The sequence below is a fragment of the Typopeltis vanoorti genome, chromosome 6, assembly GCF_054136105.1.
Source record: "Typopeltis vanoorti isolate ZY-2024b chromosome 6, IOZ_Tvanoo_1.0, whole genome shotgun sequence".
NCBI lineage: Eukaryota > Metazoa > Arthropoda > Arachnida > Uropygi > Thelyphonidae > Typopeltis > Typopeltis vanoorti.
Genome location: NC_143554.1, coordinates 112,993,700 through 113,010,822, shown reverse-complemented (window position 1 = coordinate 113,010,822; position 17,123 = coordinate 112,993,700). Strand labels below are relative to the sequence as shown.

The following is a 17,123-nucleotide window of genomic DNA, read 5'->3' as shown; positions in this document are numbered from 1 at the left end:
AACCATATTATAACTATGAATGCTGTATGAAAACGAATAAATCGATACCGTATTTACTCGAATATAACTCTCACTTTTTTTTCCCCAAAATTAAAGCTAAAAAATCATAGTGCGAGATATATACGGAATTTTAAAAACTAAAGTTTTCAGAAAAAAAACTGAAAATGGGGATGACTTACCAAGAATTTCCTATTTGTTATAGCTACTTCCAGCCTCGAGAGTGGTTTCTTTGTGTGCATTGTCAAAGTCATCTACCCAAATTACGTCATCTTCTTTCCCATCGTTCCAAGTAAAAATTACAATTAATTTACAAGATTTTAGATACATAATGAACACCCTTCACGAATGTCTAATGAGAAGTGAAAGTAGAATGTGAAACAGACAGCAATGGTAGGCCAATAGAGATAGAACAGCTATGAAGATGTGCCTATGATTGGTGCGGTATTAACAAAAGATCGTGTTACCAAAACACACAGTCAAGCTGACATTTTTGAGTTGAAAAGCTAATTCTCTTCAACCAAATTCAATAATATCTGAAACTGTCATAACAACATTCACTCACTCTATATGTCTTAGTTTTAACATGTTTACGAATTTTATTGCAGCTATGTGTTTGAGTTACTGGGCGCACTCACACACATCTAAACAATAGTTTTTAGTCAGATACTGTGTTTGACAGTGCAACATATGGTTTTGCTTGAGTCTAAGCAGCATGGTTAATGTAGGAGGGGACACATGATTCATTAGTTAGTGCCGTTTTTATCCCAGTTGGCTCTAATCGCACTAAAGAAATATATTACACATGTTGAGAAATATATTACACAGATAGCAAATGTCTCTGTACTTTATTCAGTGGTACAATAAAACTACTTGTTTTTCTTGCATCTGCAACATAGTGGCAGTTGGGGAGGGCATGTTGTTTACTGCGGAGAGAAAGTTATTACCAAAACGTGAAAGTGGTTAAATTTTATTTTCATGTGCGATGTATATGCAAAACTTTTTAATTTCTTATTTCATAAAGTAAAATCAGGGTACAGGGGTGCGAGTCATATACGAGGGCGAGTTATATTCGAGTAAATACGGTATTTATGTTTTATTATAAAAAGCAACCATCCTTTTTTAAAAAATCTTTCCTTGAGGTATCATGGGCCGCAAGAAATTGCTTTTGGAGCCGCATGCGGCCCGCCAGTTTGACACCCCTGCCTTAGAGTCTCAGTGGCAAACTGTGAAGAAGAAATTGATTGATACAGCTAGGGATGTAATGAAGTTATTTACAAGGATAGATAAATAAGAACACCATGGTGGATGCAAGAAGTAAAAGAAGCAATCCTGGAAAAGAAGAAAATATACCAAAAGTTTCTAGCAAAGAAGTCATCAGATGCCCTAAAAGAATATAAAGAAATATGTAAGAGAGCTATGCTGTGTGTGTGTGTGTAAAAGTAGCAAAACAAAAGTCACGAGAAGACTTTGGTAAGAATATAGAAAATAAATATCAGGAAGGTGGAAAAATGTTCTGGAGGCTATTGAAGAAGCTTGGAAATGGAGGAAAGAGTACTGTAAAGGAATCAAAGATGATAAAGGCAACATGAAAACTGAAGATAAGGATATCCTAGATGTCTGGAGTAATTACTCTGAAAGACTGTTAAACAAAACAAGCAGTGACAGAACCATATTACAAAATTTTCAAGAGAATTGCAAAAAAAAAATACATATCAATACTTGAGATAGAAAAAAAGCCATCAAAAACTTGAAATGTCAAAAGACAGCTGGAGTCAACCAGAAATGTTAAGTATGAAGGTATAAAAGTTTTGCAGTGACTACATTGCATAGTTCAGAGGGTATGGTCAGAAGGTCAAATTCCAGACAATTGGCAGGAATTTGACAATAAGCTCTCATAGTTCCCATCTCTACAAAAAAAAAAAAAAGAATGAAGCTGAATGTGGCAATTATAAAGGAATTTCTCTACTAAGTGTTCCAAGTAAGATTTATGCAAGCACACTTGAATTGAGAAAGACTGTGGAAGAGAAACGTGGAGAAGAACAAGTTGGGTTCAGGCCAAATAGAGGTTGTCAAGACCAGAAATTCACTTTACAACCAACAGTTGAGAAATCATGGGAATATAACAAGAATTTGTATTTAAGTTTTGTAGATCTGGAAAAGGCATATGACAAGATGCCCAGAGAAAAGCTTTTCAAAACACTACAATTACATGGGATGAATAGAACATTATACAGAGTAATACATAGTCTATATTTAAGTTGTCAGTCAGCAGTTAGAATTGAAGTACAAGAAGATGGTCAGGGATGAGACAATAAAATCAGGGATAAGACAAGGATGCACATTACCGCCACTCTTATTTATCATCCATATGGATCACATTATGAAACAAAGTGGCATTAGACCTGATATCAGAATTGGACATGTCAAACTTAACTCTTTGCTTTATGCAGATAATGATGTACTCGTAAACACATCAAGGGCAAGTCTCCAGGATTCTTTAACTGAATTATAGCTGTAAAAATTTGGAAAGAAAACCAGCAATAATTTTTAGCATAGTTTTTTAGTGAAGATGGTAAGTTAAGTCTGGAAATAAACAACAGAATAAGCAAAACTGGTATGGTGGATAGCGAGCTAAATAAATTTATATGAAATAAGAGAGAAATTAACCAAAACACCAAACTAGCAATATACAAGACAGCATTCAAACCAGTTTTAAGTTATCAATCTGAGAGTTGGGTTAGAAATAAAGCACTTGATTGAAGAATAGACACCCAGATATGAAGGTTCTAAGAAAAATTAGGGGAGTGAACTGATGGAATCATAGAATGGGTGAGGAAGTTAGCAAAATAGGTGTTTGATGCCAAGGGGGGGCAGGAAAGAGACCCAGAGAAAGACCAAGGTTTAAGTGTGATTCAGTCACAAGTGCCTTAGAAGTACAAAATGCTAGGTATGACAAGATTGGAGTGCTGACAAGTAATAGACTAATTTGGAGAAAAATTGTTGATAGAAGATTAATAAAAGTGTAAACTTTATCATGTAGTGCTGTCATAGTAACCTGAACACCCATGGAGGATACGTGTCAGGAAATTTATGACAATAATATCATGACAAATCCCATTCAATAATAAATTTAGTTTAATCCTTTATCCAAGTATGAGCAAACAAAGTTTGCGCCTGAAAATATCTTCAGAACTGAGGTAAGGTAGTACAATACCGGGCAACTCGCAGCAAAGGTGGATCAAGCTCTCACCTCCTTGTCTCAGAATCTCCCATAATGCACAGCACATCTCTTTGCGGACATGTCTACTGCTATGCATTAAGGGGAGGGGCACTACCCATACCAGTTTAGACCTTAATTGAGGTCTCGTCAGTGGGAGTGGAGATAGTTGAGTGGAGATACTAAGGCAGAAACAATAGGAGAGGTCATCCTTACCTAAGGAGTTGCTAAAAGGTGTGCTACCTTATTATTAAATTACTCTGGATTTAGAGAAAGATGTTGAAAGTTTATTTTTCACTTGGTTAGACTATAATAAATTTAGTTTAATCCTTTATCCAAGTGTGAGCAAACAAAGTTTGCACCTGAAAATATCTTCAGGACTGAGGTATGGCAGATATTGAGACAAGGAGTTGAGAGCTTGATCCACCTTTGCTGTGAGTTGCCCGGTGTTGTACTACCTTACCTCAGTCCTGAAGATATTTTCAGGTGCAAACTTTCTTTGTTCACACTTGGATAAAGGATTAAACTAAATTTATTATTGAATGGGATTTGTCATGATATTATTGTCATCAATTTCCTGACACGTATCCTCAATGGGTGTTCAGGTTACTATGACAGTACTACATGATAAAGTTTACACTTTTATTAATAGTGCCCCCCCTCCCCTTAATGCATAGCAGTATACATGTCCACAAGGACATGTGCTGTGCATTATGGGAGATACTGAGACAAGGAGTTCACTACCTTACCTCAGTCCTGAAGATATTTTCAGGCGCAAACTTTGTTTGCTCACACTTGGATAAAGGATTAAACTAAATTTATTATAGTCTAACCAAGTGAAAAATAAACTTTCAAAATCCCATTCAAAGTGTAGTCTTATTCAATTAAACACAATTATAAAAAAGGACTGCTGAATAAATAATTCTGTGCTATGTTTACTGAGCTTGCCAATAGTATACCCACTAAGATAACCTTTGAATGTAACTTCATCTGTTATAACCAAAAAACCGTTCTACTATGAACATGTTCTTATGTGCAAACAAAATATTGTACAGGCACCTCTATGGAGCCCAAAGACTCACTGAGGGAGACCACACTATACACACAATCTATCATACTTCTCCTTGAATCCATTAACAAACAAAACACTCACAAATGAGTCTGGCAACCCATTCATTCACGACTCTCCAAGCAAAAAATCTAATCCCTCATACCCCTACTAACCACACGTTTACTCAACTTCCAGGGGATGACCACTTGTTAACCCCCCCCCTCTAGCCAAGTACTGAAACATTTCCCCCTGCATCAATCCTATAAAACCCTTTAAGTAACTTAAATGCTTCTATCATATCCCCTCATTTATGCCTATCAACCAACTTCTACAGTCCACACACCCTCAATCTATCCTTATAGGGAACATTCCACAGACCACTCACCAGCTTGGCTGCTCGCCTCTGAATCCTCTCCACCACTTCTTCATTCCCAAGAAACTCAGGAGACCAGACCTGAGCACAGTAGTCTGGATGTGAATGTATCATGGTCCTATAAAAAGGAATAACAACTTCCTCATCTCTACTTATTTGTGAATTCTTCAATAGCCAAGTAATCTTATGAACTACCTTAGCAATATGTCCTCCAAACTTCAACTCTGACTAGCACTACACCTAAATCATTAAGCTTCATCTATATATAGCACATATATACATATATAGTACAGTCACACGAATGTGGTACATAGCTGTAATCCATTTATTCCAAAATGCAAAACTTTACATTTCTTGGGATTACCTAGCCATGACTGACATTTGTTATTTTTTTAATCTGCACAACAGAGTTACATGCGGTATTCGGTTCAATGCCTTTGCAAATCCAGCAGAATCATCATGTAGCCATTTTCTCTATCCAACTCAGCTGTCATTCTATTATAAAAAGTTAATTACCTAGCCATGACTGATCCTTCACAAAGCCATGCTGACCCTTATAGAATATCATATTCTTATTCCATCCATTCTTGAATTCTCTTTTTGACCAACTTTTTGAATCTTTTTAAAATCACTCCTGAGATACTGATTGGTCTATAATTTGCTACTGCAGTCTTTGCCCTCTTGCCCCCTTGGAACTCTACCAGTGCTGAGACTTAAATTGGAGCCTACTCAGACACATTGCCAGTTCCGTGTTAGGTCTTTATAGCAGGGTTTCTGGATTATGTAAAAAATAAATAAAAACATAAAACATATATAAAATTAATAAAAACAGAAACCAAACCCATATCCTACCCATGGTACTAATGTACTAGGTTTACAAGCTTTTTTGGATGGGAGTCACATAAAAAGGTAAAAGTCCTTCCTAACCCAACAGTCTACAACTAGTACCATCTGACTATCACATCCTGCACAGAAGGCATTTCACCAATGTTGAGGATGTTGAGAGTGAGCATCAAAAGCTTTCAGCTTCCAAGGAACTAGGCCTGAGATTGCAGAGAGAGAGAGAGAGAGAGAGAGAGAGCGATCAAAACACAGAACACAACAGCTTTTTATTTTACTGAACAATGCTTGCTTTTCAATAGTAATTTTATTAAGTGCTAAATTTTTATTAAATTTAACATAATTACAATTATTTTATTAAATTTATTTCAATAATAATCACAAAATTTCACAATTATTTGTATCACTCTTTGTATGTTATTTGAATAAATTCTAAACAAAATTTACCTGGCTTTGTTCTGTCTCTGAGATGATAAATCAGAAGGCAGGGTTTTAAAAGATGAGCAATGTGTTGTAGGTATCTTCTGATGGACCTGCTGTGATTGACCAGTAGCCAAAGTTTTAAGTGATGAACAGTGGGCTGTTGTAGGAATTTTATGATACATTTGTTGTGATTGACAATCTGCAGTTACTGTGCAATGAGGATGTTTTGTACCAATACCTACTGTGTTAACTGGTTGCTGTAAATTGGAATTACCATTCAGAGAAGCCGCTGGCTGCAATTACAACAATAAAATAAAAAGTTTGTAAAAATTAATGAGATTATAGATGCAAAATAAATAAAAATTTAAAAATGCATAATCAGCAAAGAATTAGTAACCTCAGTAATAAATTCATTAAAAGAATTTTGAATCAATCTCAGTAAAGGTTTCATATAAATGTCATATGTTTTGTTATGCAGAAACTGGGAAAGCAATGCCAACAAGATGTTTCACAGTAAACAACATATATATGTCTGCAAGTACTTGCTAAATACAATAATAATTGAATCACAGGAATAATAAATATAATGTAGGAATATTCACTGCAGCAGAAGGTGAATCCAATAACAAAATATTTGCTTCTGGAATTTTTTTTTTTTTTTTTTTTGTGTATGTGTGTGTGTAACAGATATGTAAAGAACTCAAATTCATCAAGTGTTTGCCAAATTCACTCTATGTCTTGACTAGGAAGAGTTAAATACTGACAGTCATCATTATTTAACATCAAGTTTAAATTAATGTAACAAAATTAAATTTTGTAAAACACAGCAAATACTACAGGCTATTTATAAATGGGAATAAGTTCAGCAACAGTTTGCCACACTTCCTCAGGTGAATAATTCACTACTGTATAAAGTAAAACTCTGTTGCAGTAAACTATTTATCACATTAAACAGAACATACTGACATAACATCAACATAACAATTCTTAATGTATAACACAATAATAATACCAATCAAAAATATAACCCTTTAGTTTTATTTATAGCCATTTTCAATACTGCATGATGGCCCATATCAAAGATCAATTATTACTGTACTAGCAGATTAGCATACATACATACATACTCCAGCAGAAGTTTCAAAATTAGTGAAATTTCAAATGTGATCACTAGCCCCTATGTCCAAGAAACATCAGAAAAAAAACAGCAAAAATTTGAAAAACACACCATCTCTGTAATGCTTTCAAGTTAAAAATAGTGGTGTTATTTATTCCCCTAAGGAACAACTCCATGCATTCTAAGTTCTTACTGTATATAGGATTTCTTTTTCTTTCAAACAAATAGAAAGCAGTGATAACAAGCAGTGATGACAGCACAGGGATAAAAAACACTGACCAGGCATGCAGTCAGGAATACATATCCATACTTGAAGTAGAAAAAGCCATCAAAGGCTTGAAATGTGAAAAAGGCAGCAGGAGTAGATGATATTCGACCAGAAATGCTGAAGTATCGTGGTATAAAAGTCTTACAGTAGCTGCACTGCATAGTTCAGAAAGCCTGGACAGAGGGACGAATTCCCGATGATTGGAACAGAGCTCTCATAGTACCCATATATAAAAAGGGAAATAAAACTGCATGTGAGAATTACAGAGGTATTTCCCTACTGAGTGTTCCTGGCAAGATCTATGCAAGTATACTTGAGAAACGGTTGAGAAGAATTGTGGAAGAAAAGCTTGGTGAAGAACAAGCTGGATTCAGGCCAAATAGAGGCTGTCAGGATCAGATCTTCACTTTACGACAAATAGTCGAGAAAGCATGGGAATATAACAAAGATCTGTATTTAAGTTTTGTCGCTTTGGAAAAGGCATATGACAAGGTGCCAAGAGAGAAGCTATTCAGTACGTGCAGTTATATGGTGTCAATGGGGCATTATATCAAGCAATACTTAGTCTTTATTTGAGTTGTAAGTCAGCAGTTAGAATTGAAGGAAGTACAGGAAGATGGTTTAATGTTAAATCTGGTGTGAGACAAGGATGTACATTATCCCCTCTGTTATTCATTATCTATATGGATCACATTATGAAGGAAAGTGGTATTAAACCTGATATCAAAATTGGAGATGTTAATGTCAGCTCTTTGCTTTATGCGGATGATGTTATACTTCTAAATAAATCCGCTACAAGTCTGCAAGATTCTCTGACTAAATTCAATTGCTGTTGTAATAGATATGGTATGAAGGTCAGCAATAAAAAGACAAAGACAATGAAAATAGGCAGAATCATTGAAAATGTCAACTATGTTGTGAATGGAGAACCTGTGGAACAAGTAAAACATTTCAGCTACTTAGGCACAATTTTTACTGAAGATGGTAAATTAAATATAGAAATAGACAACAGAATCAGCAAAGCTGGTATGGTGGGAAGTCAATTAAATAAATTCATATGGAATAAGAGAGAAATTAGTCGGAACACTAAATTAGCTGTATACAAAACAGTGTTCAAACCAGTTTTAACTTATGGATCTGAGAGCTGGGTCAGAAGTAAAACACTTGACCAAAGACTAGAGACCGCAGATATGAGAGTCTTGAGAAAGATTAGAGGTGTGAACAGATGGCATCAATGGCAATATCATATTAAAAATGAGGATATTAGGAAAGAACTTGACATTGTCAGCATCCAGGAATGCGTTAGCAGAGCTAATCTCAGGTGGTATGGTCACTTAAATAGAATGGGAGAGGAAAGATTAGCAAAACAAGTGTTCTCTGCCAGGTTGGCAGGAAAACGACCCAGAGGAAGACCAAGATATAGATGGATTGATACGGTACAAAGTGCCTTAGACGATAGAAATATAAGATCTGATAATGTTGGAGTCTTGACAAGTAACAGACTGATTTGGAGGAAAATTGTAGATAGGAAGTTAGTAATGATGTAATTTTTTCATGTAGTACTGTCATATCCTGTACACCCCTTGAGGGTACATGGCAGGAATTTGATGATGATGATGATGACAATTAGAAAGGCTTATATTGGTGAGTTTTGATCAGGATTTAATTCACAACACAAGGCACTAACAAATAAATAAATAATATATTTATTTACTTAGTTTCTGATATTTTGCTGATTTTCTACCTGGCATCATTATCAGAGCAAAGTTTTTCACAGCATGGAAACAGCAACAATAAGTTTATAATGGGAAACAGTTTAAAATTGTAACATAATGATTACTTTTGTTATTTACTTCACTATTTACTAATATACCATGACCGAGACACTTGAATCGATAAAGTTCAAATCCCCACCCACCATATATTTGATTTATTCAAATTTACAGTATGCAGTATGTAATAGCACAGTGGTAAAAAAAAAACCTCAACAGACATGCAATCTGGAATACATATCCATACTTAAAGTAGAAAAAGCTCTCAAAAGCCTGAAATGTGGAAAAGCAGCAGAAGTAGATGATATTCGACCAGAAATGCTCAAGTATGGAGCTGCACTGCATACTTCAGAAAGCCTGGACAGAGGGACGAATTCCAGATGATTGGAGTAGAGCTCTCATAATACCCATATATAAAAAAGGGAAATAAAACGATGTAATAATTATATTACAACAGGTATTCAATTTAGTCAAGGAATCTTGCAGACTTGCAGCAGATTCATTCAGAAGTATAACATCATTTGCATAAAGCAAAGAGCTGAGATTATCAACTCCAATTTTGATATTAGGTTTAATACCACTTTCCTTCATAATGTGATCCATATAGATAATGAATAACAGAGGGGATAATGTACATCCTTGTCTGACACCAGATTTAACATTAAACCACTTTCCTGTACTTCAATTCTAACTGCTGACTTACAACTCAAATAAAGACTAAGTATCGCTTGATATAATGTCCCATTAACACCATATAACTATAGCATTTTGAATAGCTTCTCTCTTTCCATATTTCATTACTGAGGTATATTTCACTATGAGTGTTCCTGGTAAGATATATGCAAGTATACTTGTGAAACAGTTGAGAAGGATTGTGGAAGAGAAGCTTGGTGAAGAACAAGCTGGATTCCGGCCAAATAGAGGCTGTCAAGATCAGATTTTCACCTTACAACAGATAGTTGAGAAATCATGGGAATATAACAAAGATCTGTATTTAAGTTTTGTAGATCTGAAAAAGGCATATAACAAAGTGCCAAGAGAAAAGCTATTCAAAACGCTACAGTTATATGGTGTTAATGGGACATTATATCAAGCAATACTTAGTCTTTATTTGAGTTGAAAGTTAGCAGTTAGAATTGAAGTACAGGAAGGTGGTTTAATGTTAAATCTGGTGTCAGACAAGGATGTACATTATCCCCTCTGTTATTCATTATCTACATGGATCACATTATGAAGGAAAGTGGTATTAAACCTGATATCAAAATTGGAGATGTTAATCTCAGCTCTTTGCTTTATGCAGATGATGTTATACTTCTAAATAAATCTGCTACTAGTCTGCAAGATTCCTTGACTAAATTGAATAACTGTTGTAATAGATATGGTATGAAGGTCAGCATTAAAAAAGACAAAGATAATGAAAACAGACAGAAACAATAAAAATATACACTGCATTGTGAATGGAGAACCTATAGAACAAGTAAAACATTTCAGCTACTTAGGCACGATTTTTAGTGAAGATGGTAAATTAAATATGGAAATAGACAACAGAATCAACAAAGCTGATATGGTAGGAAGTCAACTGAATAAATTTATATGGAATAAGAGAGAAATTAGCCAAAACACTAGATTAGCTGTATATAAGACAGTGTTCAAACCAATTTTAACTTATGGATCTGAGAGCTGGGTTAGAAATAAAACACTTGACCAAAGACTAGAGATGGTAGATATGAGAGTCCTGAGAAAGATTAGGGGTATGAACAGATGTCATCAATGGCAATATATTAAAAACGAGGATATTAGAAAACAACTTGACATTGTCAGCATCCAGGAATGCATGAGCAGAGCTAATCTCAGGTGGTATGGTCACTTAAACAGAATGGGAGAGGAAAGATTAGCAAAACAAGTGTTCTGTGGTTGGCAGAAAAAAAAAGAAACAGAGGAAGACCAAGATATAGGTGAATTGATACAATAAAAAGTGCCTTAGAAGACAGAAATATAAGATCTGATAATATTGGAGTCTTGAGAGGTAACAGACTGATTTGGAGGAAAATTGTAGATAGAAAGTTAGTAATGATGTAAATTTTTCTTGTAGTACTATCATATCCTGTACACACCTTGAAGATATATATCAGGAATTTGATGATGATAACAGTATGTGCTAGTTATTTCTCATGGAAAAAAAAAATGTACAACCAATTAAATGTTAAATGGGTTTGCTCCTTCCCCAGGCTAATTTGTATATAGAATACTTATAATCAAACCAGTGATTTAGCTGTGCCATGTAGTGTGCGTTTGCTATTTGGCTACATGGCGTAGATGCATCCTAAAATACACTTCACAATGGAAAAGGAATCAAATAACTATCTACTCTACCTAGATACACTAGTCACGTCTTCCAAGTGGTTCATTATCCATTTCTATTTACAGAAAGCTCACATATATTGGAAGATATTTACACAAACAATCATGCAATCATTCAGCAATACAGTATGATAAACTAAACACACTAAAACACAGAGTCAGAGCTATTTGTTCCAATGATACTATTCTTACCAAACTCTCCTATCTTTGCCACATTTTTTAAACCAGGCTATAATATCCTTCAAAAATGGAGAAAATACTAAATATCCTACGCTCAAATCTCCTCTCTTCTCTGATACACAAACCATAACAAAATTGTCCCTATTCCATACATTCAGGACATTTGAAAAGATGTCCAGAGTGCTTAACAGATAACCAACTCTGCACCACATTTAAACCATATATCAAACCAGCAACCCTTATCTATTCACTTAAGGACAGACACTCTCCTGATTCACATCCAGTAATATATGAAGAGCCTTGTACTTGTGACAGCTTAATATGGACAGACAGGAAGATGTGTTGGCATCTTCCAATTATGGCAAGTCAGAACTAGAAGACCATGCCTTGGACACTCCTTCACAGAGGATTAGATGGAACAAAACAAAAATGATACACAAAAGTCATTACAAGTCAGAAAGAGACTGTTTTTGGAATCAGCAGCAGCTTTAAAACATTCTCCAAACCTCAACAAGTATGACTGTATGAATTTACTAAAAATCTGGGAGACAGTAATTTTAAAATCAAATTAATACTTGTCAACCTCTCTCTCTCTGTATCCAACAACAGATGGCACCAATTAGGACTTCAATTCTTTATGTTGTCTATTGCAATTTTAAACTTTTACTACTATGAACTAATTATTGCTGTTTGTGTACGTGATGACAAACTGTTTTGTCCTCTGATGACACCGAGTAGAAACCAACAAAATATAAGCAACTAAGTAAATATATTATTTATTTTCTTAATTTTCTAATTAACTTGTTACAACTAGGCAAGTTTCAATGGGGAAAATAATGCTTTCGTTGAATGGGGAATATACAACCTGCTTCCAGTTATAGCCAATAACATTTGTTTGGATGTAACTAACATCCTAATCCAATCCAACCCCCCCCCCAAAAAAAAAAATCAGTGCTTTAAAAGATATATATACATTAATAAGAATATTGTAATAACAAAAGCAGACAAAGGTAATGCAACTGTGGTTATGAATCTAGCTGAATATGAAAGCAAAATGTACATACTATTATAAGATCAGTCTACATACCAAATAATAGACCATCATCATTATTTAGCCAATGACTATATTCCCTAAAAATCCTGCTTCATTAACTAATATACAAGACTACAGAGAAACTATTACCATCCCATACATTTAGGGAACATCGAGAGTGCTGAATAAATATCAGCTCAGCACTCTAGATATCTAGACTATGCACCACATTTAAACCATATATCAAATTGGCAACTTTCATCTGTTCACCTAAGGACAAACTCTCTCTCTTTTATCACATCTTGGGGTATATGAGGTACCCTAGCTTACTATGGGCAGACAGGAAGAACTGTTGACATCTGCTTGAATATAAAAAATGCATTTGCCACTATCACTATGGAAATCGGGACTACCAGACCATGCCTTGGATATCCCTTCACGCAGAATCAGATGGAAGAAAACAAAAGTGCTACACAGAAGTCATTATAAGTCACACAGACTGTTATCAGAATCAGCAGCAGTTTTAAATCATTCTCCAAACCTCAACAAGTATGGATGTATCAATTTACTAAAAATCTGGTAGACAGTCATTTTAAGATCAAATTAATAACTTTTTTTTTTCTCTCTCTTTATCTAACAACAGATGGGCCAATTAGGACTTTAGTTCCTTGCATTGTCCATTCCAATTTTTTAAAGTAGTTCTACTGTTATACCCAACTGTTGCATTTCGTGTACTGTGACAAACTGTGTTTGTGCTCTGAAGATGCTGGATATATTAGCAGTGAGATATTATAAATCAGTGAAATAAATAATAATTATTTTCTTATATTCTGTGTTGTGAATTAATACCATTAAATAAACAAGTGTACTGCTAACACATAAGCCTTTCTACTCATTTAATCAATATATTATTTCTATCCCATTTGTTTTTTTCATGTGGAAGAATACCGGCAACACATTTCCAAAATGTCCTCACTCAACAGAAGCTTCAACAAAATACTGGAAGCAATAAATTGTTATTTAATTCATTCCTTGTGCTATTTTCATTCCATTAAACATTCAACATGAGGCCTACTTATTATCTTCCCATTTTATAGTAAGCAGCTAGACTACAGCAGTCATAATGCATTGAGAGTCAAACCTATCTAAGACACATTGATGCTAAAGTGTAAACATACTTCCTACACCTGGAAGTGTTTTCCTCCCTAGCTCATCAGATTTGATGCTAATCAAATCTGATGTTGAATTTAGTTTGATGTACTTTCAAACCAAACCAAAGCAAATCTTTAGCAGTGACCAGTGATATTTTTAAGGTTTCTAAAGTAAACAATGCAACAAGAGTACGCTGACATTTTTGCATTTAAGATTTCTTCTCCTACTTTCACTATGAAGACTCTTACTATGATATGCTGTTATTGACATTTATTTAAAATTTTAATATTCTTAGTTGTCATTTATCTTCTCTTATTATAATTTCTATTTTTGTATAATGTTATTATAGTTCTAAAAAGTTTATATTTGTATAAACTTTTAAAAGTATAACAAAATTTATAGATTTGTATGTAGAGTTTCATTATTATAATTATTACAAAATGAGGTTAACATTAACAAAACATCATGTTATAATTGTAAACTGCTTATCTAGCACCTGGCTACATACTATTTATAATAACACCAGCATGCCATTTGCTTGGTGCATGATGACGGAAGCTTTCAAATCCAAGCAATTCTCCTAATATCCAATAAGCCAAGGACATAATAATAAGCTTGATCCTAAATCTTATATAAGACTTTGATGCAGTAATATGAAATATAATATGGCATGTAATATGAAAGCTGCATCCCATATAAAGATAAGTTGGTACAGTAAAGAGTCAATTCCTACAGTCTTGGAAGGCTGGAAATGGTTAGAATTAAAACCAGAGTAAACTTAGGCCATGAGCCAATATTTATGTTTGTTAATCATGTGGGTTGATGTTGTGGCTGGTTTGTCTGTTTTGGTGAGGGCAGGAATCTTTACCCCTCTGGCTGGACAAATCACCTTTACTTAAATAAAGCTATATAAGAATTTCTCTGGTCCTAAACAGTTCAAATGTCCTACTGATTTCAAACCACTTTTTTTTTTCTTTTTTTTTTTTTAAACCTCATTTGATCCTCTCCATTATAGGAAAATCCAGTAAACTTATACTAGTGTCATGTCTGAGCAAGGGTTCAGAAAAGAGAGAGAGGGAGAGAGAGTGTAATGAATGAATGTCTAATGCGTATATTGTAAGCCTGTTTGGTTACAGCACTAATATCTTTATTCTAATTAGCAGTGCGCTTTTGCTTTCGTAACCTTTCTTACTTATTCTATTGCGTACTAGGTTTATTCACCTTTCATATTTACTAGTCGTATGCCTATGAACACTGGAAAATTTATTTGTTAAGACTGCACCACCAGTATTTCTATCGGCATAAGACTTAGTAATGCATCCAATAGATCTCTCTCTTACTAGCATAAATTCCTTCAATAAAGTTACATAAACAGTCGTGGTTCTGAAGTACTTAAACTCACTTTTAATGCCTTAGTTGTTTCCCGCTCACAGATCTAAGTTTATTTAGGAACAGTGCATTGTAAAATAAAAGATCAGGTGGTGCTCTGTTGACATATAATTAAAACACATTTATTTACATTAATAACAAAGTACATTAATTAAACGATAGGGAGGTTACTCTCTCTCTACCTCTCCATTAGACTTTTAGAATAAAGAAACAAACTTTCCCTTTTCAATACTAAATAACTATACAATATAATTACTCACTTAGCTAGCTATGCCAAGTTATCTCACAAATTATATTCCAATTAATAACAAATCAGAGGACTCTCTTATAGACACTTCTTATTACTATTTCTTATCAGTCCATCTATAAAGTATCGCCTTTACAAAAGGAATGTATAACAAAAGATGGAACAAACTTACAGAGGCTCTGTGTCGCACACTCATCCAAAGGTCTTGCACTAAAGTCCCTATGCTTTTCCTTTCATCTCGAGCCTTAGGCTTCTGGAGAGTCTTGTCTGGAGAGTCTTGCTTCAGGGGGCGTTTCATCGGGATATTGGTGGGCTTTGGCCTGTAATTTTCTGTAATGTACTCGAAAAGCTCAGGCAAGAGATTTCAGCATACAGGCTTGAAGATCGCTCTGCGGCTTTTGGCTTCGGTTGACCTCCTGCAGCAAAAAGACAACCGACACTGTCTCAGGTATTTACATCAGCTGTTCTCTCGTCAATTCCCATTCTAACTGCCGATCGCTCTGGTTCTAACTGTTGACTCCGATAACTGCCCACACCGATGTTCGGCTCAGTCCCTTTTTATTTCATGTTCTCCAGGACCTTGCACGAAGGGTTGTAACCCCCGAAGAATTCGGCATGACTCCTTGATCTTCTGTTAAGACCAACCCATTCTTTCTTCTCCTCCGTGCACTCCTTTAATCCTATCTTGTCGGGCAGTGGAAACTTGTCTGAACCTTGCCGATCTCTCTGACACTGACTTTGAAGGTGTTTATACGCAGAGCATGCAAACAACTTTCTCATACACTTAAATAGTAAACAACTTTCTTATGCCCTTACATAGAGCTATTATACAAAGTTCTGGTGGCAAAGCATTGCCTTTGTTTTTGACATTCTAAAAATTTTTGTAAAAGCAGTAAATACAGTCAATTCCCATAGGGTTATTTACATTAATATTTAGCATAAAATATATAGAGACAAACAAGGTTTTTGTAACAATCTCATGAGACTTGACCTCTGTAAAAATCGATGTAAAGCGCTTTGGTATTTCCCAGCTACGTCGAGTTTTACAAGAGAGTAATTTTTTCTTTCTATAAACTGCTAACGGTTATGGCCTTTGGGGAACACTTGCAAGAGGGGCTAGTCTATGTAGAGGAAATTAAAAAAGTATGAGGAGAAGATGGTCTAGTAGAAGTGTCAAGTTAATTGCAAAATATTTCATTTTCTTTCTTATTGATCACTCCAAACATTGATTCTCATTGATCACTCCTGCAAAGATTTTAAAAACTGCCTATTTACTGGTAAGCTTACTAATAAGTTGTTTTCATTTGAATTTTTTTATGTTTACAGTTCTTCAATGAAGTGAAAACTCATACACAAAGGAAAAAGACAAAGCAATCTTGCTTCTAGAATAAACTAAAGAAAATCACAAAACAGAACTTATGTGAATTTTATAAACCATATCACATAATCACTTACTAAAAAAATTAATGAATTTCAAATTTAAATAAATAAATAAATTCATACATTTACTACAGGAATAACTGTAGGCTGTTCAGGAAGTGTAGCCCTTTCTAAGAGCAGGGATCTATTCCAAGTTCCAGAATTTGGCAAAATATCCTTCTGAACAGTTCTCTGGGGAGGGAGTTGCTGCCATGGTGGAATGAACATCTGCTGATTAGTAGACCAACTGGACTGCAAATTTTTAAATAACTAATTATATA

General features: G+C 34.7%; 1 protein-coding gene across 3 annotated transcripts in view; it reads right to left on the bottom strand.

Annotated features, from left to right (window-relative positions):
- The window catches only part of LOC150105819 (homeodomain-interacting protein kinase 2-like), a 325,632-nt gene that overhangs the window by 88,714 nt on the left and 219,795 nt on the right, over positions 1 to 17,123 (bottom strand). For all 3 annotated transcript variants that reach the window (XM_090394360.1, XM_090394362.1, XM_090394361.1), the window contains exons 17-18: positions 16,927 to 17,094; positions 5,929 to 6,197 (exon numbers count right to left, since the gene is read on the bottom strand). In XM_090394360.1, the coding sequence (XP_090250486.1) occupies positions 5,929 to 6,197; positions 16,927 to 17,094 (437 nt within the window). The remainder of the gene's footprint in view (positions 1 to 5,928; positions 6,198 to 16,926; positions 17,095 to 17,123) is intronic.